Source organism: Idiotropiscis lumnitzeri, chromosome 10 (assembly GCF_059441095.1).
Source record: "Idiotropiscis lumnitzeri isolate Australia: NSW breed Sydney's pygmy pipehorse chromosome 10, RoL_Ilum_1.0, whole genome shotgun sequence".
Lineage (NCBI taxonomy): Eukaryota > Metazoa > Chordata > Actinopteri > Syngnathiformes > Syngnathidae > Idiotropiscis > Idiotropiscis lumnitzeri.
The window spans coordinates 203566-230833 of record NC_142400.1 but is presented as its reverse complement, the minus strand read 5'-3'; the positions used below and the strand labels follow the sequence as shown (position 1 = coordinate 230833).

Sequence of the window (27268 nt, the reverse complement as noted above, 5' to 3'; positions counted from 1 at the left end):
GTACGGACAATTTGAGTTGGCTGTGAAAAGCCAACGGAAGTGTCATTAATTGTGTCCACGTTTGTTCAATACAAGAACGAAAAAAAAAAAAAAAGTTGCTGTTGAAATTGGCAGTTTAGGCATTCCGATTCCAAACTGTGACAGATTGCTCTCTGCAAACGAGTGCGTGGACACACGTGAGCTTTGCAGACGAATGAATGATGAGAGCCAAAAGGAAATTGAGCATTTTGAATCTTCCAAAGCGGGCTACTTCCTGTTTACCGGCGTGACAATTTCGGCCAAAGATGGGCACGCTTGTGCCGCGACGTCGCGCGCCTCTCGACTTGGTCGTCTCACCTGCTGGCCAGCAGGTGGCGTGATGGCGTCTTAGGCAAAGTGAGCGCCCTCCAACGAGAACTTGGACAAAGCCTCCTGTAGCCGGTGATGTTCCTCTTCAACAATCTGCGAGGCACAAAAAGCAAATCCATTTGACGTGAGCAATAAAGGGATTTCTGATTCCGATTCTGATTTCACCAACGTCCAATCGCAGCAGGCGAAATAACAGGTTTCGGAGCAATGTTCACCTGCAGTTTCTTGATTTGCTGCTCCAGGCTGACGAGCCGCCGGCACACTTGGTCGATCCTCTCCGGGGACAACACCAGCCTGGCCGTCTCCGAGGGGAGGCCGTCCCCGCCCTCGTCCGCCGGCCGGCGTTCTTCCAAGCAAGCCGAGGCTCGATTAGCGCCGGGCAAATCTCACATTGGGACAATACATTTTGGCTGTCACGTGCCTCAATTCGCCCAAATTTCAATTGATATTCATCAAAGTCACTGCACCTCAAAATTGAACCGAAACAAAAGTAAACAGTCGCGGTCAACCTTGGCAGTGTTTCCTTCGTGTATCACTAGATGGCGCAATATGAGGACCGCATTTTTGTTTACTGTCGGGAGCCAACTGCAATGACGTAAAGACGACTCGACGTACGAGGAATCCCGCAGGCGCCGACAAATACCTGTTGATTGACAGCTGTCCATTTCAAGAGCGGGCTCCTCTCCATTTTCGCCGTCCTCTGACAGCCTGATGCTGCCGACCAGGAGCCTCTTCAGCAGCGTGACTGACGAGAGCAAATCGTTCACCGATGATGTCACGGCCACGTCGGGGACTGGCGGCTCACCTTCGTAAAGGGCGCCGGCGGCCATCTTCTCCTGAGCGCCGTTGGAGTGTCCGAGGAGGTCGAAGCCTTTGTCGGACAGGAAGTCGATCAAAGAGTGCCGAGGATCGGACGACTTGTCGTCGCTCGAGCTGTCCTTATCGCGATCTGCACACACGCCATTTTGGCGGCGAGTCAACGAGCCAACAATAATGACGAGGATGGACCGTCAATCGGGGTCTCACCACCGCCGCTCTTTAAACCGCCGTTCTCCGTGGGACTCTGAGGCGCGCTCAGCCTGACACACACACACACAAATGGACATTATCACACGTGCACACACACACCCCGATGCAGAGCAACACGCGCGAGCGCACACTCACCCAGAAGGACTCAATCCGACTCCGCTTCCAGGAGGGAGGGTGATCCTCATTGGCGCTCCGCTCTTCTTCAGATCATCCACTGCTGACTTGATCACATTCGTCCACCTGCGCACGCACACGATATGTCACGCACTCAACACAACCCAAACTTTTTTGCGTCACTCACAATTTCCTCTCGCCCACGGACTGAGCCACCAGCTCGTAGATCTGCGCGCCGCTGTCCCAAGTGAAGATCACGTAGAAGGCCTTCAAATCTGTTTTGAGGTTTTATTCCAAAACATTTTCAAACGTTATCTTTTCATTCGATTAATGACCTTCCTCCCTCACGCACGTCCTAACCCTTTCAAAATCCATAAATAACTACTTTTTCCTTTTAGAATTCCAAAATTCTCTCCCTCAAATTTTGAAACACTTTTAGCTGAAGATGAGCCAAAAGATTTCAAAATATCACATTTGGAAAGAAAAAATGGATCCCCAAATTCCAACAAATTGCCAGTTGAGTTTTTTTATTTCATTCATTTTGGATTCAAAACGTGAAAAGATTTTATTTTAAACATCTTGAGAAAAAGTTGAAACATTGACACCCTTTTTTTTTGTCCTGCCTCCTGCACAGCTTTCAGAAACATTGTCTACTTTTGAACAAGCGCTTCTTCTTTTGCTTTATACGTGCGCGACTAACCGGTGGCCACCTCGCGCAGGAAGACGGAGTCCAGTTTGATGATTGGACTGAGCATCTGCTTGCCCTCCTGCACGGTGATATTGCTCTTGCTCTGGCACTTGAGCACCATCTTGTCGTCCTGCCGCTGCAGGAGCACCAGCAGGTCGCCCAGCAACACGCACTGCACCTCTGACGGGGACACGCCGCCCAAAGCAAAAACATTGTCAGCCTTTTGCACAAACATCAGGAAAGGCAAAAAAAGTGTGTGTGTGACTTGCCGACAGCCTTCTCCTTGGTGACCTTCCAAGTGAGGGGGCCTTCAAACAGCATCTTCTTCTGCGTCAGGTCAATGTTCTGCAAAAAGCAAAGCCGAACAATGAAAATGAGGCCCCGCACAAAACCACCATGGACATTTCCCATTCAATGCGCACGTCCCAAGTCACACAATTGCAGTTGTGGGCTTTTGGGCGGGCGGGCGTACTTTATATTCCGTATAGAGCTCATTACTGGGCTTGAGTCCTGACGTGTCCAATCGTCGTTGGTAGTCCTTGAGCGTCTGCACAAACACGTAAGAACGGTCAAGTTGGCCAGCGAGCGAGCGAGCGAGCACGCGTGGACTTTCTCACCAGAAGGTTCTCCATGACTTTGACCTCCTCGTTGACGTGGTTGAGGATCTTTCGACAGCACTCGGCACTTTGATGGATGCGCTCCTTCTCGCCGAGATCCTCTGCGACGCACAACTATCAACTCATGCCAACTCATTTTTTCCCCCTCGTTGTCCCCAAAATTTCCAGAAAAACATTTTCAGCAGGGCTGAATGATTTGAGGAAAAAACGGTATTGCAATTTTTCGGATTGATGGTGCTTTTGATTTTTGACATTCACAAAATGCCAATATAGCATAAATAAAAACAATTTCACCCAATTTATTGATTTATTTTTTTGTTTTAAAACGAATTTCTGTCAAGTATCATGTTGGAGTCACGTGTAATTGTGGATATGAAAATGCATTTTTTAAAGCCATTTCGGATAGAAATGTCAGCTTATATGTCAATCAAATCATTGTCCCGCCTCAGCAAAGCTAAATTGATGATCATTTTTAGACCTTTTATGAGATGAGATCTAAAATACGTTTGACATCATCGTCACGGAATGGAAATACATGATTTCGTTCCAATCGCCCCAAAGAACAAAAAGAAAAAACTGTTGTAACTTGTCTAATATAGAAAATAGCAATCGAAATATTTGACCAAATCAAACCTGACCGTGATAATATAACTCGGTTGCATATGAAAAACCAAAGTTTTTGTGCATTCTTCCTTCAACGGGTCTTCTGGTGTGCGCTCTTTGGCCACTAGGGGGCGGTAAATTATAGAAAGCTATAATCCACTTTTATTTGGTGGTTGAAGAAGACCGCCGCAACTTCAACTGCTTTCATAAAGAATATTGTCATATTGTCTGTCTACATTTCTTGCTGCATCGTTTGTGTTCGGCACCCCTTGTTAAAAAAAAAAATCAAACTTCTCCATATCGATGTTAATGTGGTTAGCTATGCGCAGGTGCACACACACACACACAGACGCGCACACACGCACTTGTGTTCTTAGCGATGTTTTCCAATAGCAGCGGATACTTGGTGAGCCTCTGCATCTCGATGGGAATGATGTCCTTCAGCTGCAACCTCCGACACTGCGGCTTGCTCTCCGCCTCCTGCCGTCACCACCGCAGCCCTTGAGCATTACTCCCAAGATGGCCGCCAGCCCTAACGTGCACCGTACCTGGATGAAGGCGTTGAAGCGAGCCTCTTTCTTCTGCCTGCTCTTGATCTGGTCCAGCGCCCACGACTGGTGACTGCAGAAGCGGGCCGTCAGCTTCTGGAACCATTCCCCTTCTGTGCCTCCAAACTGGGGGGGGGGGGATAAAAAAAAACCAACCCAAAGTGGCTTCATCTGTGACCCCGCAGTAGCGGAGCATTTTCATGCACACAGAGCACTGCACACTAAATACTAGGTGGGCACAAATGATCTTTATGATGGACATTTCGAGTCAAAGAAAAAAACCATCATTGAGGACAACGGATCCAAAACCAATTGTGTCACAAAAACCTAACACTCACAAAGAATGCTTTTCATTTCAAATGAAATTAAAGTGAGGTCTCACTCTGTTGAGGACGGTGGTGCTGATGGATTTGACGATAAAGTTGTCCTCCAGACGAAGTTTTTTCAAGTTCTCGTAGAAGTGATCTGGACAAAGCGCAACTCAAAGTCGCACGCAAACATTTTTGGCGCTTCCGCTCCAAATGAAGGCAAAAGTCTCACAATGCATTTCGATGATCTCGTCCAGGTTGGGGAAGATGGCGGCCAGCTCGGTGGAGGTGAGGAGCTCCTCTCGCTCGAGAGGCTTGGAGAAGACCATCTGGAGGACGCTCAGCATGCGCACGTGGGCGTGCTCCGTGGCAAACAACTCTAACCAGAAAGAGAGAGAAAAAGAAAATCACAAAATCAACCGAGGAAAATGAGCAGCCGTGAACGGCGTTCAATTTGAAAGCTGCTCACTTGCCATTCCATTCATCTGTCCATTATTGAAGAATCGGATGTTTGCATGCCTTTATTAAACAATCCAACTTTATTTCACTTCCATATCATGTCACCCAAATTAGCGGGAAATTCCAACGTTATACAAAACACGTCATCGTTTGCAGAAAATGCCCAAACAAATTGTGCTGTCCTGGTTTTACTTTTTAATGGTCTGCCCCCCGGGGAAAAAACGATTCAATAGCGCCTGGAATTTGCATATGGATTTGAAAAGCTCATTTTTCTATCTTGCGTTCGTCCCCTCAAAATAACACGCCGTGTTTCAATTTGCCATTCGGAGCAGCTCGGAAGCGCGCGGACTTGCTTGACTGGAGCCAACCTTCCTGCTGATTGGCTCCACATCCGTCACATGTCACAACGCCATCGCGGCTGGAGAGAACGAGGACGAGCGAGTGGCCGCGCCGACTTGACAGGCAGGCAAACGCTCCCGGGACCGACGGCCCGGTTCTGGGAAACAGGCCGACCGCGGCGATGGTCAAGCGCGGGCTCGAATTTGAAACGAGCCGACCGATGTTGACCTCCGCCCCCGTTCTCACCGTTGATGACCTCCTGCCTCTTGGTCTCCTCCTTGCCGAGGCCGGCCAGCGCCTCCGGGGAGGCCAGCTCCCTCCAGTTGGGCGGCTCCTGCTCGAACTCCAGCAGGCGCGGCTCCACCTCCTCCGGCTGGGGGGCGGGGCTGGCGGGCGATGAGCCCGAGCCCTCCGAAACCGCTGCCGCCGCTCCTTCGTTGCTGGCCCAAAGCAGGTCAACAATCACACATTTTGCGCACGCGGTTGCAGAAAGAAAGAAATCCAAATCAGAAATTAGTTTTGACCCAAAAAAAAAAAAAAAAAGCTTCAACTTGCCTCCTTATGCAAACCTTCTTTCATCCGAGTTACTTTGAAACATTTTTAAATGTCTATTTGTTCGTTTGATTCTAATAGAAACATCTCGGATTTGGATTTTTCCTTTGGGTTTCAAATTCAGAATTTTTCTTGATCTAGTTTGCGCTACCATGACAGGTACGTTTTCTTGCCGCTGGCAGAAAATGTATTAGGGAAGCTTTTCCTCCAGTAGATCAAGGTTCAACTTTTGTGGGCGGAGCAAATGAAAGATACTTATTTGAATGCAGGCTTGTGTCCAATCTTACAAACGGTGGGCGAGCGTGGCCGGGGCGGACGGCGGCTGCAGGTCCACGTCGCTACGAGAGCGCGACTGTTTGGCCCGGGACGAGCCGCGACGCCGTGACGACGGCTGGCGGGTCACGCGAGCGCTCTCGCTGCGCGCGACCTTCTTGCTGCCGGTGTTGGGGGGGGTCAGGAGGGGACGCAAGTGGAAAGCAAAATGTAGACGAGAGAGAAAATACAGGCAAAAGTATTCAGAGAGAGTGACATGCAGGCAACAAGGCGGAAAGGACAAAAATGAAAAATAGGCAAGATGTTAGACAATGACACGTTTCGCTTTCATATTGGCCAATGAAATGCATGCATCTCCATCAAACTAAATTTGAATTTGAAGGGAAAAACATTTTTTCATCCATGGCATGAAACTGTGGAAAAAAACGAATCAAGATTTTCAAACATGGGACATTTTTTGGGTGCTCAATGCTTCCCCTCATCCTAAAATATTTTCAGTATTTGATTTTTGTCCTCCCCAAATCCTGAAACGTTTTCCAATGCATTTTTGTGGGGAGGCGGCGCGGTTAGCACGTCCGCCTCACAGTTTGGAGGTTGTGGGTTCGATCCAATTTTTCAAAATTGCAACCTCCCCTTTAAGTGTCTGAAGAGAAATAAGATGTGTTTTTTATTTAGTTCTCATTAATTCTGCACACTGTCACAAGTCAACGGAGCTCAACAGCTCCAAAGACAATGCGCTAAATCATTTCAATTTGAATTTTTTAGGGGGTGTTTATTTATTATCCCGACTGGATACTGAAATGTGATCAACTGTCATGTTTAACAAAAAGGGCAAAAGGGGCGTGGCTTTTCAGGAGCAATGGATTCCGGCTCCGGCCTTCCGGTGTGGAGTTTGCATGTTCCCCTCGTGCCTGTGTGGCTTTTCTGCGGGTACTCGGGTTTGATCCAACACATTGTGAAAACACGCACGCTTGGTTAATGCGACACTCGAAAGTGTGTTTGTGAGCGCAAACGTTTGTTGCTCTTTGTGTGCCATGTGATTCGCTGGCAACCGGTTCAGGGTGTGACCCCGCCTACTGTCCGAAGACGGCTTGGATTGGCTCCGGCGCGCCCGCGACCCTCGTGAGGAGTAGCGCAACAGATAATGGATGGACGGATTTTCTGGGGGTAAAAACTATTTTTCAGCTGCATTTTCTTTCGATCGTGAAAATGGGAAACATTTCGTTTTAAATATTTGAGGGATTCAAAAAAAAAAAAGAAAAGAAAAACTGTTGGCGCAAAACTTTTTTTTCCCAAATCAAAGAAAATTCAGAGATCCATGCTTTTCAATGCATGTGATATGCTTCAGCCAATATCCAAATGTTGCAGCCTGACAATTTAGAAAGTGCAAAACAAAAAGCAGCCATGTTCCAGCTGCTTAATACCAGGAAAACAATACTTAACTTGTCCTGTGTTACTCAGTGTGTGTGCGTGCGTGTGTGCGTGCGTGCGTGTGCGAGTGCATGTGAAGCATTGTCCAGGCCTCAGTCGAGGCGCCCACCTTGTCCTGCGTCTGTAAAAACACGGGACACCAGAACGTTAACACCTCAGCGATGCAAACACAACACGGCCTGCTGGCAACAAACGCACACGCAAATGCACGCGCAAACGCAAACCAAGACAAGTGCCCGGACGTGCGCACGATAAGCAGGCGACAACCAAGCCGACGCAAAAATGGATTTCTTACTTTGCTTCGAGAAATCATTCCAATCACCGAGGAACAATTGTTCCCTCGTGCGTCATTTCATTTTTTTCCCCCATTTATTAATTCGGGTCCTAACGGGAACAAAAACTACACGCGTGTGATTGAACCCCGCAACCAAAACTTTGATTCGGCCTTCCTCTTCATATTTGCTACATGCCGATATTTCTTGATGGAACTCGATCCTCCGTTAGTTGGCTAAAAATTTATTTATTTGCAGTTTTTCATTTCCAAAAATAATAATCAGATCATTTCTGTTTCAACCCCAGAAGATGGTCCAATTGTATGCAGTGGTGTCCAAACTATGGCAAAAGGGCCATTTATGGCCTGCCACCCATTTCTTTAGCGGCCCGCGGCACAAATAAAAATGACGACATGGCCTGCAATGCTATTTAAAAAAAACAATTTACAGCTAAAGTAAGAGTTTCAGAAACAAAAATGTGAATTTTATTTTAGGTCCGATTTGTTTGCAAAAATCACAATCAGTGGAACGGAAAATATGATCATCTACTGTTTCGGTTCTGAATACGGAGATAAGATTCAGCTGTTGCTCAGTGGAGGGGCGGAGCTATTCAACTGGGATACGCCCCAACAACACACACACACTCACCAAAAAAAGAAAAAAAAACTCAAGTGTTAGCCTTATCACCTTTAAGAGAAAGCAGTTTGTTCAAAATGACTCCATTATATCAACAATTTATAATCGCTCGCTCGATTTGATTGCGTGTGCTAAGTTCAAGTAAACAAAAGATTGCAAGTGGCCGTTGCATCTTTTGAAAATGTGGCCTCCTCCCGAGTAGAAGGACTTCATTTGACTTCACAAGTTCACAACAAGCGTCTGCTTTCATTTGAGTGCAAAGTGCAATTGGGCAACAATTAATGACGACGTTGCACGTGTGCGCGGACACAAATCAAAGTGCACATTCAAACATCAGGACAAGACAAGAGGACAAAAGAGATTCAAAGGAACGAAGAAAAGAGATGAAAGGTTGGAAGGGACACTGGGCTACGTTTTGCTTTCGGAGGGGGGCGTGGCCGGGGGCTTGTTGTTATTTTAGCATGGCAAAAGCGAGCAGATAGCAGCGACTGACGACATGTTTGCGTCCTCACCTATCCTTCTCCAGGTTCTCCTCAGCGGCGGCGGCGGCGGCGTCGCTGATCAAGAAGGGCTCCCCGACACTCAGCGAGCCCCCCAAGCCCACGGAGGACACGTCGGGCCAATCGGACAAGACGAGCGGCTCCAGACGATTGCCGGAGGGGCCTGGAATGTTGAAAAAAAAAAGAAAAATGAAAAAAGAAAATCTCTCGGGCAGTTTTTCCAAGGCCGGTGGATGATGGCGTCCGTACCATCGGCGTGCAACGCCTCGGGGCTGTTGCTCAGGCTGACGCTGTTGCCCGAGCCGTCTGTGATCTCCACCGAAGGCAAGGGCCCGGAGCCGGAGCCGGAGCCGGGGCTGGAGCTGCCGGCTCCGGAAGCGGACGCCGACTTCCTGCCGGGGAGAGCGGGCGCCGTCGGGTCGGTGAAGGATCCCCGGATGGGCGTCGAACCTTTCCGCTCCTGACTCCCTTTGTCCCTGTCGGCTAGAAAGAAAATATCGGAAGTTGCGACATTGGGACGAGGTGGCGAGGAAAAGACAACAATCCCAAAGTGTCGACATGTGAAAACGGGGACACGGGGCGACGAGTTAGTTTGCTTTGGGTGTGCGCAACTCAATCAAGAGAACAAAACCTCCTCGTGTGATTGGGGACATGCAGACATGCGCGTGGGATCATTAGTAGGGTTCAACTACTGTCCACAGTGAAGCCCCCAGTTCATCGTTAGTCCAAATGGCTTACGGCCTCGGACAAGCCTCTGAATTTAGCGTTGGGACACGCGTGACATTTTGCCCATTTCATATTCGGGAGAATAAACGGCTTCAGGAGCGTTTGGATGCGTTGCTGCTCCGTCGAAGGTTTCGTTTCATGACTGTAAGGCCGATGCTCATTTTCGTTAGCCCGCCTATGGCGTTTCAGTCCATAAGTGGATGGAATTCGATGGTTTGGTGTTTAGAGGGGAGAAAAGTGATCGCTTCAATAATGTGTTGTGCGTCGGTCCGTGTCATGATGGCCTGATATCGCCCCCTGCTGTTGAGTCAACTTGACATCAAAATGCCTTCAGGCTTGGTTGCCCGACAAAACATTTTTTCATGGTTTTTGGGTGTCAATGACTTTCACGACAAACGCCTTTTTTCACGGGCAGGCCCCCCCCACCACGATAAACGGGGGTTCACTGTACAGATAAGGTGGTGTAGCGGAAGCGAGCACTCGGGGGGCGGCTTGTACCTTCGGCTTCCATTTTAGGTTTGACCTCAGCTGTAACAGGAGAGAAACGGTTATTGACGGAACAGAGCGGTTCAACGACGGGAGCCGTGGGCCGAGTCGCTGCTACGTACGGTTGCCGGCGATCCAGCTGGGGATCCCGGGGAAGCCGCCCCTGGGTTTGGTCTTGGTGGACTCGTCCTTCTTGTTCTGAGGAAGTGGACGCAATTAGAAGGAAGCGCAAGGACACGGGTCGGCGCGAGCCGGCCTGCCTTTACCTTGACCAGCTTACTGCGGAAGAAGCCGCCTCGGGACTTCTTGCTGTCCACCGTTCGGGTCTTGACACCCAGATGCTTCATGTAGTAGGCCACCGCCGAAAAGATGGACTGGCTACAAAACACGCCGCATTTCAAGCACTGAACCAACGCGGCATCTGGACGGACGGGCGCAGCTATGCTGGATTTGCGGTTGGACAGTCGATGGGTTAAATGAACATCGTGGATGTTTCGGGTGGCGCATTGATTTGGAAGGACGGACAGGTGGATTGGTGGCTCCGAGGCGGGAGGATTTAATGGACGCTCGGATGGATGAGGTCATCACGTGAGGGAAATGGAGTAGCAGGCGTGCTTGACCCGAATGAAGGCCTCCAAATTTTGCAATACATTTCATGTGTATATTGATGAAATTGGAGAAGAAAGTGGGAAGGGCTGCAAACAATCAAATCACATTTGCACGCAGCCTTTTTTGTAAACCTGCTGAGCATCTTAACTCCTTTGACTATTTGATGACGATTAACTCAAAAGCGGGAATTTTTGGGGTCCTTCGGCTGCAAGTCGACCTCAGCCAAGTTTAACAACAGCACACAAAAACTACAATCAACTTCATGCAAAACACATTTGTGAGCTCACCATTTCTCCTCATCCGAGACGATGGTCGGTCTGAGAAGGAAAAAAAGAAAAATGCCATTCATTGAGGGAATAAAGACAGATTTTGAAAAAAACAAAAAAAAAAACAGACTCACCTCTTGCTTTTAAGTAGCATTTTTCCTCTCTCGCCAGCGACTTAATAACAACAAAGTTTGTGTTTTGGGTTGATGGAACTTAAAGCGACCGCGCTTGTTGTGGTCCAAATCAAAGCGGACTGATGTGATGTTCTTTTTACAGCTCAAACTAATGAACATATTCTAATTTCAAAAGGGAGGGAAAATTAAAAGCAGACCACTAAAAAAAACAACAAAAAAGGCACTTTAAATGCTAAAAGTCAGCTGAAGTTTCATTACAGCAAAAGTTGCGTGAAGTCGTCTCACGTCTTCTGGAGGATCGCAAAGGCGGAGTGAGCCCAAACGCATTTCAGCATTTTTGACGTCCGGCCGATGCAACATGCACGCAAGACAGCGGAAACACAACACGAAGGTGGAGGCGTGAGGAGGAGAGGGAAGGGGGGGGGGGGCTTTCCTGGGGATTTCCCTGCGCAAGCCAATCAAACGCTGGAGGTGGGAGAGGGGTGAGCGAGTGCAAGCGTGCGCTTTTTTTTATTGATCGGCGTCACTGATTGGAGGAGAAAGAGTTTGCGCAATGTTGCTCACACCGGGGGGAGGGGGCGGTTAAGTTGTTTTGCTTTGGCATGACAAAGTGATTTGTATTTTATTGGGCTTATTATGGGATGTTTTGATCAAATACATTTGACAGCATTTTGTTTTTGGGAGAGTGAAGGGAATTTGCGGCACTCACTGCGTCTCGGACATCTTGTCCAGCAGATTTTCCGCGACCGATTTCTCCTTCATCTCCTCGGGGACGCGATCCGTGGGGTAGTGGCTCTCCACGTCGTTAAGCTCCGCCTCATTGGGCGTCATCCCCATCTTGCGCTTCTTCCGGAAGTCCTCCAGCTGCTTGGCCACCTCGGCCGCCTGCTCCAATTGGACCTCGTAGGCGAAGCGTCTTTGGATGTCTTCTGACAACATTTCCGGACGTGTCCGGTCTGGCGTAGGAGGAGGGGGGGGGGGTTGAGGGGTTAAGCATGTGCGATATGCTACGCGCACACACACACTCACACACTCACACACCCAAATGAGCGAGCGCTGCTCACCCAGTTCAATGGCGATGACAGCAGGTACTGTGACTCTGAGGATCTGCAATGACAACACATTCGGCAGTGACGCAGCATCACCACAAGGGGGCTCCTCAACACTACAAATGTTGCCACTGGGTGAAGGTTGAAGTCCAATGAGGAAAAGAACGGAGGCGAAAAAAGAACAAGAGGATTTCTCACGATCCAAACAGGAAGTTATCAGCTCTCATCGACTAACAAAATGCACACACGCACGCACGCACGCAGACACGCACCTAAAGCAAAGTATCGAGCACTAGAAGCAATTTTGAATGACATGAATACATATATATTGATTACGTACATATTGAAGTTGAATTCAGTCCGTGATTTATCGCCAAACTCAATTTATTATGAGCAAAGCCACAAGCGCCATTTCCAGCACAAAGGTTGCTCACAGGATTTGTAAAACTGATAAAAACAAACAAAAATAAAAAAGAAGGCGTGCATAATAAAGTCAACTACAATTCTCAAACGAGTGGCGCAATCCAAAATAAACCGAACCCAAAATCACACATATGATGTTCATTGACAAAAACAAAAAACGAGGGACATTTTCACTGGAATTAGAATTAGAAATCCCTTTATCGTTAGCTTGAATTTATTTTAGCAACCGACGATGTAGTTTCAATTTGCTTTCTTTCCTCCAAAGCGTATTCACTTGCATTTTATTTCGCTAATGAAAAAGTTCAATTTTCAGTCACAGTTGTTTCGTTCGTTTCTCTTAACGCTTGCACCTGACCTGAGCTCAGGTCAGTGAGCCCCAACTTCTCCCACTTACTGCGCCCTTGTCCAAGAAGGTGTTGTGGAACTCCACAAACTGTTTCTTGGTTTCTTTGGCATTGAGGTTCTTCAGGAGGTCGGCGTGGAGGTAACAAAGCTGACAGAGGACACACACACACACACACACACAATTTTAGCCCACACCAGCCACATGATCATGACGCGTTTGTATGAGTTGTAGAAACGCAACAGGCAAAAAGTCATCAAGCGGTCGCCAGTCACGATGACAAAGCCTTCGACAAAACACGGCGTGAGAAAAGGGGAAGTGGTGGAGAGAACGTGGCGGTGCGCTTGGGAGGCTCGCCGCTGCATCTGCAAACGGCTTTCTTTCTTTTTACTATTTGCCACGAGTAAAAACTGTGTGCCAACATCTTTGCAACTTTTCACAATAAAAAAAAAAGCACCAATTGGTTTTGTTGGCAAGCATTTGTCATTCAGCGGGAAAATGGTAGAAATGGAAAAAAAAAGGTGCAAACACAAATAGAAATCCTGATGAAATCGTGTCGGGCATTTGCCAAAATTGGTGGCCAATTTGGTCCCAAAAAATTGGGGTGAAAGTCCAGGTCAAATTTGTGGAAATTGTTCAAATTGGTAATTGTTGGTAGATTTTTCGCAGCGCAACATGCAAAATGAGTCAAATGGGTACAAAGAGTTGAATTTGCAAAGAAAAAAAAAATCAATTGCTGCTAAAATGCTGCGCGTGAGCGCGAGCGTGAGCGTGAGCGTGAGCGTGAGCGCGAACGTGAGCGTGAACGTGAGCGTGCTGGCGGCTCACCAGCGGCGCCGGGTCAAACTGGAGGATGACGTGCTGCATGAAGACCAGCAGGCGGGCGGGACGCTCCTTCAACATTTCGATGCTGCCGAAGAAGCGCTGCTCGTCCACCACCTCGTTCAGATCGTTCTCAAAGTCCTCGTCTTCGGCCCCGATGATGTTCATGGCTGCGTCCGAGCCCGAACGCGCCCTGCTCTCCGCAAACGCACACACATCATTTTAGTGATGGGGCTCAGGTCATCGCACAATTTGGAACCTTGGGAGCCTCTCAAGATGAATGGCGTGAAATTGTTCTTTTTTTTTTTTTTTTTAACAGTTCATCATGATGACAACAGCAAGTAAAATGTACTAAATTGGTCATAGCATTTGCAAAAAAAGCTGACCGTCATCAAATGCGTCAAACATGTCGCACACACACGACCTGCCGTACGCCGACGACGTTTCACTCGCTTATGTGAGGATGGGGACCCCATGCGGACAAAAGTCATACCTGCCAAAATTGCGCCCAAAATAAAATGAATCAACATCGCCCGAGGCTTCACTTCAAAGTTGTGCTCGAGCAACATTTTGGCTTGCGGTTCACCGCATGATGTCTTCTTTTCCATCCCATTTTAGTCGCTGACTAATGGAGGCTTTCTGCTGTACGACGCACGTCGAAAGCTAGCTAGAATTACACGGCTGTCTCGGGCCAGAATTCATCATCGGAATCAAACCGAGTTTTCGGCTGCTCAAGTATCTTTCTGATGGCATTTACTTTTGGTTCAAAAATAAAGAAATTATTTGGTGACACGTTCACCTCATCCAAAGGCCCCAGCTCTTTAAAAACAACGCCATTGAAACTCGGGAACGAGGAGAGCGGGAACCAAACGGCGTCACGACGGTGGAATCGTCTCATTTTAATTGCACGCCGAGGTCATCGCTCGGTGCGCTTTGGCGATATGCGTGGGTCGCCGGCGCAGGCTGCGGACCGAGCAAGACGAGCCTTTTGTGGGAAGGTCAAGAGTGTGTGTGTGTGTGTTTGCCTTATAAATGACTTCCCAAGTGGTTCCAGTTCATTTAGCGCTCATTGTGTTGCCGACAAGCAAGGGCGGCTCATGCAGCCTAAACGGGGATGAAAAAAAAGAAAAAAAAAAAAAGAACAGACACTAATCCGAGTAAACAATTTGTGACGTTGCTTGTTAAAATGAGTCCAATAGGCCGCAAAGCTTCTCGGAGCTGAAAACGGTTTTGAAATGAAGAAGCGTTTGTGATGAAATTTGAAACACAATTTGGAAATGTGGTCAGCAGATATTTTGGGGAAAATTTATATCATATTTCATCCAAAAAAATGTTCATCGTTGCTTGTAAAATGCGCAGCTAATTGTCAAATGAGCAAAAGTGGCAAAAAAAATGGCAGATTCCTCAAAAAATGAGTCATTCCATGTTTATACTCGCAAACTTATAACAAAAAATATGTAAAATTGGATGTAAAATTTGTCCAACGGCTTTTGAAATTGCCCATGAAACTTTACGTGGAATTCCTAATGAAACTGGCTGTAAACGTTGTCACTTGCAAAGAGGAGAGGCGCTTTAATGTCCAAAGTTGAAAAATTGGCCAAATGTACAAATTTGAACGCACCAACGTGTTTGCAACAAGACCAAGATGCACCTTGCGCTCAAAAATGACTCCCACGTGGTTGCAGCTGATTACGTGTGAGCTCATTATGTAACGGCAAAAAAAAAAAGGTACCAAATCGGGGAAAAAACGACGGCAGAGGCGTGCATGGATATGTGCAGTGCTTTAAAGTCACACAACACTACAAGGGATTGTACAATTGAATTGTGGCCAATTTCAAATAAAAAAAAGTTAAAATAAAATACATTGTGTGGAAAAAAAAATGGGAAAAAAACGGTCATGTGTTCAGTTAGTAAATTTGGAGATCAAATGATAAAATAGGCAGCGGAATCCCAAAAATCATTTTATTTACACGTGTGAAATCTCAATTCAAAATGAAAACAAAAAATTTGAATGCTAATAAAATGGTTACAGACATTTTGTAAAATTGGTCAAGAAATGAGCTGAATTGGCAATCGAATTTGTTTGATTTATTTTCTTTAATTGCTCAAATTCTTCATACAAATTGGTTGGAATTGTCAAACTTGTAAAACATTGGTAATATTGATTCTGAAATGAGTAAACCAAATTCAAAGCCGGTTGTCCTAAATGTCCCCCAAAATCATAATTGTAAAATATTTGTAAAATTGGTTGTGAACATTGAGAAAAAAAAAAAGTCTTTGAAAAAGTCTGCAGGAAATTTGGCATGATTTTTGTCCAATTCATCAAACAGGCGACAAAGTTGAAATGCGTCCTACCATTTGTGAAATTGGTCATGAAATTCATCAAAGTGAATTTTTCAGGCTAGACGTGCGTGCGGGAACATGCGCAACAAAAGCTTTGAAGTCATCCGATGAAACGTCTCCGACGATCTGCTGAGATTTGTGACATTCAACCGGCGGCATCTCCGAACGCAGCGTGCCGAATTTGCCTTTTACGAGAAGGAAGGCGTCGACGGGTGAACGCGGCGTTCATCAAGAGAGCGCTGGCAAGCATTTTGGGGTCAAGGTGAGTTCTTTTGCAACAACGCTCGGACTGTGCAGGACGAGGGCGAAAACGAGCCGGCGGGGGGGGGGGGGGGGGGGGAGATGAATGGCCTCATTCATTTATGGTCACTTGCGGTGGGCTGTGGGTACTTTTGGAGCCGCGCGCGTGGGAAGGCTTAACCAAACCAAACGCCGCCCACGCTACCGAGGCCAAACAAGAAGGCACTCGACTCTCAGCAAGGCGCAGCAAACAGTCGATTGCTAGAATTCTTTTTTTCCTTCTTGGCCAATCAAACTGCCGATATTTAAACATTTGGCCCGCACCGCGCATCACCACCCGGAGGCCAACGCATGGTTAAGATGGCGAAATAGCAAGCAAGCAAGCCGGCGAGCGATTGGGCAAATTCTGCAGCGGGAGCCGAACGTCACTCAGAGAAATAAAAGAAGAGCAGAGGACTCAACATTCATTGTGCGCACTTGCAAAATCACAAACTAAGAGCAGATTAAGGCTAAGATAGAATTGTTATTCTTATTTCAAGTTTGATTTTGCTTTGAATAAATTGTCGACATTGTTTGTTGGAAAACAGCGTCATGGCAATACAGACGTTTTGCTTCACATAATCGCGATTCAAAACTAATCAGCATTTTGTGCAGCCCGAAATTAGCCCAAATTTGACCTGCAACGATGAATCGATTCCCATCTGTCCGTGTTTCTTTCCTCCAGACTTTTTTTTCTTTTGCAGACAATTACGCGCGGCACGTTTTTCTCTGCAAGCCAAAGCGGCAGCTCCACCTTTAGAGGCGAAAAGTAAAGTTGTTGACTTTGGTCAAAAGTCGAGTGACGTCCGACCGCACCGAAGCTCCCTCTCGCCCGCTTTTCAATGCGATTCAAAAGGAAAAAGAAAAGAAAAGAACTGGTGTCATTGTTGCTTTTATTGTCCTTCTAAGCATTACTGTTGCACTTTGTTGGTTACGATCGATGTTGAAAAAGAAAAGCTGTTGGTGCTTCATTTCAAATGCACACGACATTCTGGAGTTCAAAATGTAGGCGTTCGATTTGAAAGTATTGCAATTTAGGTTTGAATAATAACAATATGAATACATTCAATTTGCAAGTGCCTTTCAAGACCCTCAAGGACACTGTACATCCATAAAAGAGCAAACTGCTCAAAGTAAGAAGAATTAGAAAACTAAATAATAACAAAAATAAATAAATACAACAAAATAGAGAAGAGGAATCAAAATGAGGCGGTGAGTTTGGAGTTTTGATTTGAAGATGGTGAACGACGGTGTGTTGCGGAGGTCAGGTGGCAGAGAGTTCCAAAGCTGGGGAGTGGATCGCAAGTCTTTCTTCATACAATGAAACCATGCTCAAATGTATACATTTGCCCCTTTCTTTTCATTTTAAGATCAAATAAATGGGACTTGTCTTAATATTGTTTCGAGGGGGTGCTTCTAGGGCCGTCCCGCCTGACACATTCCAGTTCTTACAAAGTGTCAGGTGGCATCAATCTAATGATAGCCATCAAGCGTACGCGCGTGTGTGTGTGTGCGTGAGAGAGTCAAGACTCGCCACGTATGGGGGGGGGGGGGGTCATTCCAATGTGATTGCGGGGAGCCAGAGTGTGTGTGCGTGCATGCGTGACAACTGGTCTTTACGGCAGCATTCCTCCGTCCTCCAGGCCGCGTTCCAACACTACTTAGGAAGCGATCGAACAAAGACGATTCACATTCATTTGACATCTCGAAGGTTCAACAAGCTCCGATTTTGAATACTCTGTCGGTGGAACGCGCTGCCTTGAGATGCGAGCGAGCCAACTGACGAGCTCTTCGAAACAGGAGCCGTCATGCGTGGTGGCAGTCAACTGCGCAAACTTTACGACAAGCAGAATGCAAATAATCGTTCAAACGGCGAGGCTTTAAACTGCAAATTGTTTTCGCTCAAATCAGCAGAAGTTGGCAAACGGAAAATAGGATTTAGGATTAGATTTAAAACAACATCACAGCTAGCTTAATGCTAACACATAATGCAAAACATCATTGACATTTTTCATTTCAATGCAAGAAAATTGAGTTGCTATCCAAATTAAACTCGCTGAGGCACGGAACGAACAAAACTAAGCCAAGGTCATCGAAAGTGGAGCATCAAATTCAGAACAGCTAAAAGAAAATGGCCTTTCTTTTATAGTTTCAAATCCAAATGGAGGCCACGGACGCATTCCAAGGTGCACCTGGCCCGTGGACACGTCGCTTCATCGCTCTCGTCTTACACACGCTCACAATGTTGCCCACTTCCTGTCCTCTTGGGCGGCAGCCCAAGAATAGCCCAACGGTCGCGGCGGCTCATGGCTGCCGCGTACTTGCCGCGCTCATCCGGCCGCACGGGCTAACCCTCATTTCCAACAGTAACCCCCCGACACACGCACACACACACACACAAGACTTGTGGAGAAAAGAGCACTTGGGGGGTGGAAGGTGGCGTGGCGCACAGACAGGAAGTGGGTGTAATTTCCTGAGGAAGCTATCAGAGCCATTTCCGAGCAGCGCCATGAGATGGAAGAAAGGGAAAGCCAGCCAGCCAGAAGAAATGGAAAAAGGTAGAAGACGAGAAGTATGAGCGCTGACATGAGGAAGCGGCACAGGAAGTTGACACGGCAACAAAACGTGCTGACGAACAAAAGAAGAAGCGCATGAGGCCTCGAGCAGCAAAAGATTTAGTTTGAGTTTTTTTTAAAGCAGCCAGCGGAGCCTCAACACACAACATCAGGGGTGTCCAAACTTATTCTTGCGGGGCCACAAATGGAACCAACAAAGGATGCGAGGGCCACTGATAGGATAGAGTTTTATGTTTCTTTGGTTTTGTTTTTTTTTCAGGGTGAGATGAAGATGATTAGTGGTCAAGGTGACTGAATCGATCATTTTTATTTATTTGCAGTAAAAGGGAAACATAACGTTACTAACTAATAATAATGAGAACAATTTCTACGCAAACTTTTGCTGCTCTGGCCCTAATTATTAATAATATCATAACTGGACATGCACAACAGTAGGTGGCAGTGGCGCATGTATGAAAAAAGTTATTCAGCAGATTTTTTTTTTTTCTTTTCTTGACTGTTATTCTTATCCCAATTTTATGGAGAGTTGGCAGAGTTGCAAACTATTTGAAGAGAAAACAGAAAATAATTGCAAAGCACTGCTGTAAACGCAAAGCTTTTTTTTTTTTTTACTGCCTTCCAGGACCTTTAGTGCAGTTTTTACTGCTTTTAGGACCGAGCGCCCAACCCCCACACACCCACACCAAAGACTAAACAGAGCGGGGGCAAAAAACAACAAATGAGAGAAGGTCAAGTGCGGGGAAAAAACCCAGAGCAAAAAGAAGTGTTTTTGGTTTTTCCGAGGAAGCAAGTTGAACATGAACAATGTCACTAAACGCTTTTGGGTTGCAGCTGGCAGAGGTGACGTACGCTAACGACTACGTGAAAACACATGGCTTCCCGTGTGCCTTGACGTCTTTCTGTCTTTTTTTTTTCCAGCATGTTGTCACACAGCGGACATGTTTGACGCACTCGCGACACGTCAGGTACAGCGGCGCCTCGAGATACGAGCGGCGGTTGGGGCGATTTGCACGCTTTGACTTGCGAGCCCGTACTTAGGAACAAGATGACCTCAACTCAATTGCGAGCTAGCATTTAGCACATTAGCATTGAGCGTCACGGCTCACCCGTTTTCTGGGTTTGGTCATGTGGTTGCGCCTCACATTGTTTGCAGGCAAGCGGACAAATGGCACAATCCAACAGTCGGGCCTTGGCGGAGGTCTTCACTCCACTACGAGTGGCTGGAAATAAACAAAGGAGCACACAGCCGACTGGCGGGCGATTTGGAAGTAACGAGCTCATGCGGAGTTGGAAAAAGTGAGGGGCAACGCAAAACATCTTTCACAAGTGCAGCTGTTTCCTGTCTGGTGTGCCGTGACGCTTGTGCGCCGGCTCAGTGAACGCGGCGGCGGTGGTGGCTGCGGCCGGTTTCCGTCTGTGGCAGCGTTCTTTTGCCTCAAGTAGGTGGATGGTTTGGAGGTTTGACGGCAGGATAAAACATATATGCCTTGTAATCGGGCTGTGCAATTAATGAATTACGATTATTATAAACAATGAAAAAATTGGCATAATCGATTATCATTCATGTATTTATAAAATATTGTTACGATCGTATTCATTCTACAATGTCTAACATTATAAAATTTACACTTAAGAGATCTATAGGAATTATTTATTGAAACATTACAACAATTTATTGGCCATTTAGTTTGTTTAGACAAGAAAACCATATTTTAATGTCGACATTTGTACCTTTTTATTATTTAGAAAAAAATAATTTGACATTTTTTTTTGTTGGTCCAAAAGAAATGCACATAATTTCAATGTTTCAAAGAATTAGATTTGTTTTAATATTTTTGCCATTTAAAAATGATCTTGCTTCGTACAAAAAATAAATCATCGTTTGAATAATTGTGATTTTAATTATTACCTCAGTAATATCGTGATATTTTTTTTTTTTACATAATCGAGCAGCCCATCCGTGTAAGTATTGTAATATTATCTCTCTTCATGTGTTGCTCCATCGCTTGTGTTCAAAATTCTGTTGCTTCTAAATGTGTGACTATTGATGCTAACCATTAGCATGCTTTCAATTATTTGTTAGCATTATGCTAAGACAACTTTCCAAAGTCAAAGCTTTAAGTTTGGCCGCAAACTTCACCAGAGTGTGACATCAAACATCTTTTCCTGAAGAAAAATGATTTGAGCGCGCAAAACAAATTCATAAATCTCACAACGATGGCTTTCATCATGAAAAAGCGGCTCACTTTTATCACAAGGCAACAGGTATTGGACCCGAATGATCGTTATGGGCTGAGCTCCGAAAAGTACGCAGCTAATTAATGATTGACAGTTGGAGCTTCCAACCAGGCTGCAAAATTCCCAAAAGGTACTTTCTGGAGCAGCTCGTCGTATGGCGCCCGCCAGCGCCGAGTGGGGACCATTACACGTCAACACCGGCGGGGGAGGGATCACCTGCTTGTGTGTCCATGTGGCACCACCGTCCCTTAGCCAACAAACGGCAGCCCGTCTGTTCGCATGCTCGCCGCTGCGGTCCGGCGGCACACAAAGGCCAAAGTTATCCCAGCAATTTCACCGCCACCAAAAACAAAGCGGGCCGGTGCCCGACGGCCGCTCGCAGGACACTACATTGGGGACGTCTGGGCGCTGCGTCAATTGAGAGAGGATGCGCAATTAAAACAAAGTCGTTTGGAGGAAAAAAAGAACTGGCCCTTATCGGCTAGAATATATTGGAGAAAAAAATAAGTGAATATTATTGGGTGAAAAATGTCTTTTGAGTTGACGCTTTGTGGCTTGAAAACAACCAACTTCATTCTGACGCTACTCTACAGTTTGTCGCTGTGCTTTACACTTTGGAGGCAAATGCAGAAATGCAACAGTACAGTCGTGTGTCTAGAACTACGAATATTTGTGCCGTATTGATGAGTTACGACCGCAGGACACGTCCCACTGCGATGTACAATTTCCATTTCATGATGTTCTTACTTCATCAAGTGTTTCTGAATCTTAACGAGTGCTCATTTTGTCAGGAAAAGCAAAAAGTGCACTTTTTTTGCACTTTGGGACGTGGGAACAGATTATCAGCATTTCCATTCATTTCAATGGAGAAAGACGATTTGAGATCAATTCAACTTGCATCTCAAGGCGCGACTGTATGGAAAAGAAAAGATGACGACCTTTTTCCGGGCGGGTCTCGCCAGCATCTTTCGAGCTCACCGCATCCTTTTTTTTCGTTCCACCTTCAGTGTGAAGAAAAAAGCAAAAGCACAAAGTAAGCCCGTGAGCACTCCACGACCCCCCACAGCGAGGGCCACTTTTGTCATTTACGGCGGCCCAAAAACGGAACACCGCCTCCCGCTTTTTCTTTGCACTTCACTCGGCTGCATTCACTCGCTTTTCCACCACTTGGGTGACCATTTTCTCTTCCTCCGTCCGGAGAGCATTTCACTCATTCCGCAACTCCCCCATCATCGACCCCAACAGCACTAACACCCCCCCCCCACACGGAGGTCACCGACTCCATGGAAACTTTCGATAGGCCAGGAGCCATCGACTGGCACGGATTGCAACTTCCCGAGCACTAACTGCTTCTGTGCGTGTGCGTGCGTTTGTGGAGGGCCTATTGCAGAGTCCAAACACACACACAGGCCACTGAGATGTTTATTTTGAAGCAGTCTTTGCCAGCAAGGACGCCATCTATCTCCCTCATTTTAGCAAATTTAATAAAACTAAACACAAACATTCATTTGAGGAAAAGAACAAAATCAAAGTGTTGCGGTGCACTGGTCTCAGCATTTCGACATTCTTAATGCTCCAGCGACACAAAGAAAAGTGCCGCTTCTTCTCTTACTGATATTACTCGAAGGGACTCCTTGCGATGATGTCATTTGTGGAGGATAAAGAATATATGGCCGAGAGTTTTGTGATCTGAGCCGTTCCCGTACATCCACGGCTTCTAAAAGCACAACTCTCCACGTTAAGCGTTGACGTTTTGCCTCGTTGCGCATCATCACACCCGAGTGCAAGCGTTCAACGTCCATGCACGCACTTTGACCTTTTCCTATTCCTTCTCACTCGCGTCTCGCTCCGGCGACACACTCTTTCCATTTTCTTGCTTTTCCAGCGAGTTGAGCGAGACGGACAGGTGACGATCGAGAAAGCGGAGGACGTTTTTCGTCATCGGCGCAACTCGGGCTCGTTTTCAACTGGGAGTTCTCTGTCCGTTTCTGAAAATACGCCTTTGAGCGAATGCTTCCAAATGGCGTTAGAGAGAAATGTCAGAATCGACTCGATGACAACAAGAAGGGCCACGATTGCGAGGCATTTTCAAGCCAGACGTTGGAGAAACCTGCCTGCCTCACAGTTTGGGATTGGAGATTTTTCTTTTCTGCCTCCAGTTTATTTAGGGCGTCATTCTACTGTTGACCACTAGATGGAGGTACACTACTTGTTTTGTCATTGTGTACATATGTAAGAAGAAGAAGGAAAAGAGAAAGTCTTTCAAGTTTTTAGGCCTCCACTATGCGATGGCTGGACGTTCATTTTCGTTGGAGATGATTTTTGAACAATATGATGAGTTAGGTTTGAAAGTTTTGGGAAAAAAAAAAACGAGATTTGGTTATACCGTAAACCAGGTGTGCCCGAGTCCGGTTCCCGAGAGCCCCAAGTCCTGCCTGTCTACCGCTTTCAATAATCCGATCATCGGCAAGCTTTGCACTAGCCTGACAGCAACACAACAAGGGATCGTGCACAAAGTGATAGCGCTCTCCCAAAATATTTGGACTTCTTTTAAAATTGTTTAAAGACCTTAAAAAAGAGTTGCAAATGTTATGAAAGGGGGGCCCAATCATCTGACAAAGAAGTCAGAGAAGAATACTTCCAGTCCTCGGATGCCAACGCCCAGAGACCGCTTGAAATAACACCCACCCGATCACCCCCACGCCGGCGCAGTGGCCGTTCCCCATCCGCTGTTCGGACGACGTTCTACGCCGCCAAGTATGATGAAACACGCCACATTCCTTCAAAAGGAAGCCAAGGCGGCCTTGGGGAAGCGCACAGGCTGGCACTTGTTCAGACAACGGGCGGTGCCACCAACTCCCCCTTGCTCCACCTTTTGCTCTCTGACAGGAAGTTGCTACGGTGACCATCAGCTGCAGCCGCATCACACGGAAGCAAAAAACACCAAAATGCTCAATGATTAACTGACTAAATGTGCTTATTGAGGCCAATTATGCGTGCGCTTACTGCTGTTTTCTGAGGAGAAAAACACACACACACACACACAAGCAAAAATCAATAGGATGCAGACACTCATTATTGATCTCGTCTGTATCTTTAACTAGGCTATGCAGGGCAGCCATTTTGTTTTTGGTTTGTACTAAAAATACATGATGAGTAAATGTTTGTCATACAGGATGAGCGTTTGGGGTTTCAAAGTTTTCGGCCTTTGCATGAAAGGTTGCCTTTAAGTTTAACTATTTTTTTTAGAACGGCATGACAGGCAGGATGTAACCTTTAAAAAAAGAGAAAGTTAAAATTAGATGGAGGTTTTTTTGTTTGATTTTTTTTTAGAAAAAACATTAAATGTATTTCATTACATATATTTGCTACATTGCTGTAAAAATCAAATATGTAGAAATTTCCCATCTTCAAGTATATATAGTTTTTACTTATGTTTCTTACACAACAACCATTGCATTTATCAATAAGAGGAATAATTAAACAAAAAATATGATTGCGTAGCGTTATCTTTATTATTTTAATTACATTGGAAAACTCTAGCATTAGATTATTTAATTGAAAAAATGCATCTGGAAAAAACAAAAACAAAAAAAAACAACCCCCCTCACACACACAAAACAGAACCTGTTTGAGTTTATCATTTAACGCACGGCTCAGGAAACTTTGTGAAAATGAAAGCTACTTCTTTTAGCCCGATTAATGCAAAGGGCTACCAGTTTGATACACACTTCTGAAATAACTAATTTGCCCAAATAATATCTAATTATGTTCATGTTACAATAATGAATAATTGATGCAAAGACGTTGACCTTGGTAATAATTAGAAAAGCAAAACATGTCCATTCACTCGCATACATCTCTGCCACTAATTACATTTATGATCATTTTTACAACATTCCTAGAAAATCGCAATGTCTCGTCATCACTGGGGAGCCATTTCAGAAAAGGTCCACAGACTATTCATTTGGTGGGCTAACTGGTGCCCACCGGCACCACAGTGGGAACCACCGACTTATCCTTTTCTCACTTTGGGGAGCTTCTAACATAATAAATCAATCCAATTCTTGCATTATTTTGGGGATCACGTCTCAAGCCGTCTAAAATGCATTCGCTGGGCCATGTCAAATGCTTGGGCTGGGATGGGTCTGGCCCGCTGGTTGCAGGTTTCCCACCATTTGTCATACGCCAAAGTGAGGCAGCAGACAAATACCACAAACAAAACAATAATACAATCAAAAACATTTCTCAGTCCCAAAAGCCACAAGTCTGTGAATTCCGATGGTCTTTCAAAGGCCTGAATGCAACACTTCGTTTGATCTCAACATCAACGACATCAGGACACACAAACGCCTCATTGCGCAAATTCCCACGCCTGACAATCACAACATTTCGTGATCCGTGGCTTGAAAAGTGGCATTAAAACGCACCGGTGTGTTAATTTACTGTGTTTTAAATGCAAAACACAACAAGGGGGGGTGTAGAGTCCCGGTCCGCGCAGGGGAAGTAAAAAAAAAAAAAAAAAGACTAAACACCTTCGCGTTCACCTTTTTCGACACTTTGTTAAAAGTCTCACAAGCATCTCGGCGGTGGCCACGTTTAAAAGCTTTACTCACCCGATCGCGAGGGAGAGAACGTCCGTCTGAGTGTCCAAATCGTCTTTTGTGAAGAGAAAAAAGTTGTCGTGTGTCATCAAGTGAAGTGGAGGGAGCAAAGGTGGGGGCGATCGTGGTGGTGGGGGGGGGGGGGGGGTATTGTATGCGGAAGTACACAAGAACGTACTCACAAAAAATGTCAATGCATACTTTTTAAATGTTAACATCGCATTGTGTAATAGCACATTATAAAAGGAAAGGGAAAGTGTTGATACATTAAAAAGTTGTTTGTTTTATTTTAAAAATTCAGTGAAACCAGTCTTTTCCGCATTGTGTCACACACTAAATCGTCCCCCCCCCTTTGCTGTACAACAAAAGTGTTGATTTTACTGCGTTTAAATAACCTATTATTGATTATTTTTTTAAACACTAACTCTCATTATGCTGTGCACAACATCCACTCTTCAGCGTTTTACCGCCTGTAAAATTATTTAAATCAAAGTGTCCGGTCGGGTTGCCCCCTTAGACGGCTCAATTTCAATGACATTTATGGCGCTGTTTAAACTATTAAAATCAATTTTTTCTGTAAGAAGCTCTCCCATTATGTCAGATTTGCACGATCACGACTCTTAATGACGCTATGAATAGACTTGTTTTTTAGACGTTTACCACGCAGAGACATGAAAGCAACTGCAACATTAAAAGCTTTTATTTTGAGGGTGTCTGGCGCCCTCTAGTGTACCAACAACGACATGGCCACAAAATAAATACAAATAGATACAGAGATAGATATATATTTCGTTCATTCACTCTGAATCGCTGAAAGCAAAATTTGAAAATGCGTCTTATATTTTACATCAGCGCAGTTCTTTCTACGTTTATTTCATTTAGCTAGTAGAAAATAAAGTGATAAAAATACAATCATTTGAATATACACATGCTCTGTAGAATGCAATAATAATAATGCAGTTTGACCATTTGTGTATATTTTCCCTCTCATGTTTTTGTTTCTTTTTTAGTCCTTTCATCATTCCGCATAGGGATTTTTTCCCAAAGAAAGTTAAATCGTATATTCAGTTTTAAATTACAATTAATGAGAAAATGTCTATACTCCAGTATCTCTCGGTCTGTATTCATAACATTTGTTGATATAATTATAGAGGCACGGGTGTTCCAGCAATTGTTTATAATTTTATAAAATTATTGTCATTATAACCAAAAGATCATTTTAATATTCTATTATTATTTTCGTAGAAAATTGAAAATTTAATATATTTGTTTTTCTTTTTATAAAAAGCATTTCCAAACATATTAACGAATAATGGTCGCAGGTCCATCACTGAGTAAATAAATGTTGAGCCAGACAACGTTCCACAAAGTCGCTGAATCAGAATCGGAATCATTCAAACCCGGTGACACTCAAGTGAAAAGTTTTTAAAAATTCTGTAAATAAAATGAACAAAAAGGTTTTAGAAATGCCAACAATGGCAACTATTTCCAAAAAGATCAACTTTTGGTTGGTTTGCAGAAAATAAGAATTAATATAAAATCAACATTAAAGTGACAACAAAAGTCCAATATCCCAAATAATTAAGTTTATTGCTTTTCAAGATATGAATACCCCACCCCCACCTCACCCCCCATGTGACCTCTATACAGGAA

General features: G+C 45.4%; 1 protein-coding gene across 6 annotated transcripts; it reads right to left on the bottom strand.

The window, feature by feature from the left end:
• Nucleotides 1–354: 354 nt before the first annotated feature.
• Nucleotides 355–25751, bottom strand: arhgef1 (Rho guanine nucleotide exchange factor 1). Of its 6 annotated transcripts, XM_088306145.1 has the most exons (29): nt 25628–25751; nt 13582–13768; nt 12805–12903; nt 12003–12045; nt 11648–11894; nt 10826–10855; nt 10196–10307; nt 10052–10127; nt 9942–9971; nt 8967–9200; nt 8730–8880; nt 7419–7430; nt 5893–6039; nt 5300–5493; nt 4488–4634; nt 4330–4412; nt 3948–4073; nt 3765–3879; nt 2797–2897; nt 2652–2726; nt 2449–2524; nt 2192–2359; nt 1679–1766; nt 1513–1617; nt 1375–1427; nt 1154–1297; nt 992–1093; nt 564–733; nt 355–441 (listed from the first exon to the last, which is right to left on the bottom strand). In XM_088306145.1, exons 1-29 carry the CDS (start codon nt 25702–25704, stop codon nt 367–369), a joined length of 3267 nt encoding a protein of 1088 aa, XP_088162271.1. In that variant the 5' UTR covers nt 25705–25751; the 3' UTR covers nt 355–366. The 6 variants fall into 6 exon arrangements, with proteins under 6 accessions (XP_088162271.1, XP_088162265.1, XP_088162267.1 ...); XM_088306139.1 differs by lacking the exons at nt 5893–6039; nt 7419–7430; XM_088306141.1 differs by lacking the exons at nt 5893–6039; nt 7419–7430 and having other exon boundaries at nt 564–694.
• Nucleotides 25752–27268: the final 1517 nt, after the last annotated feature.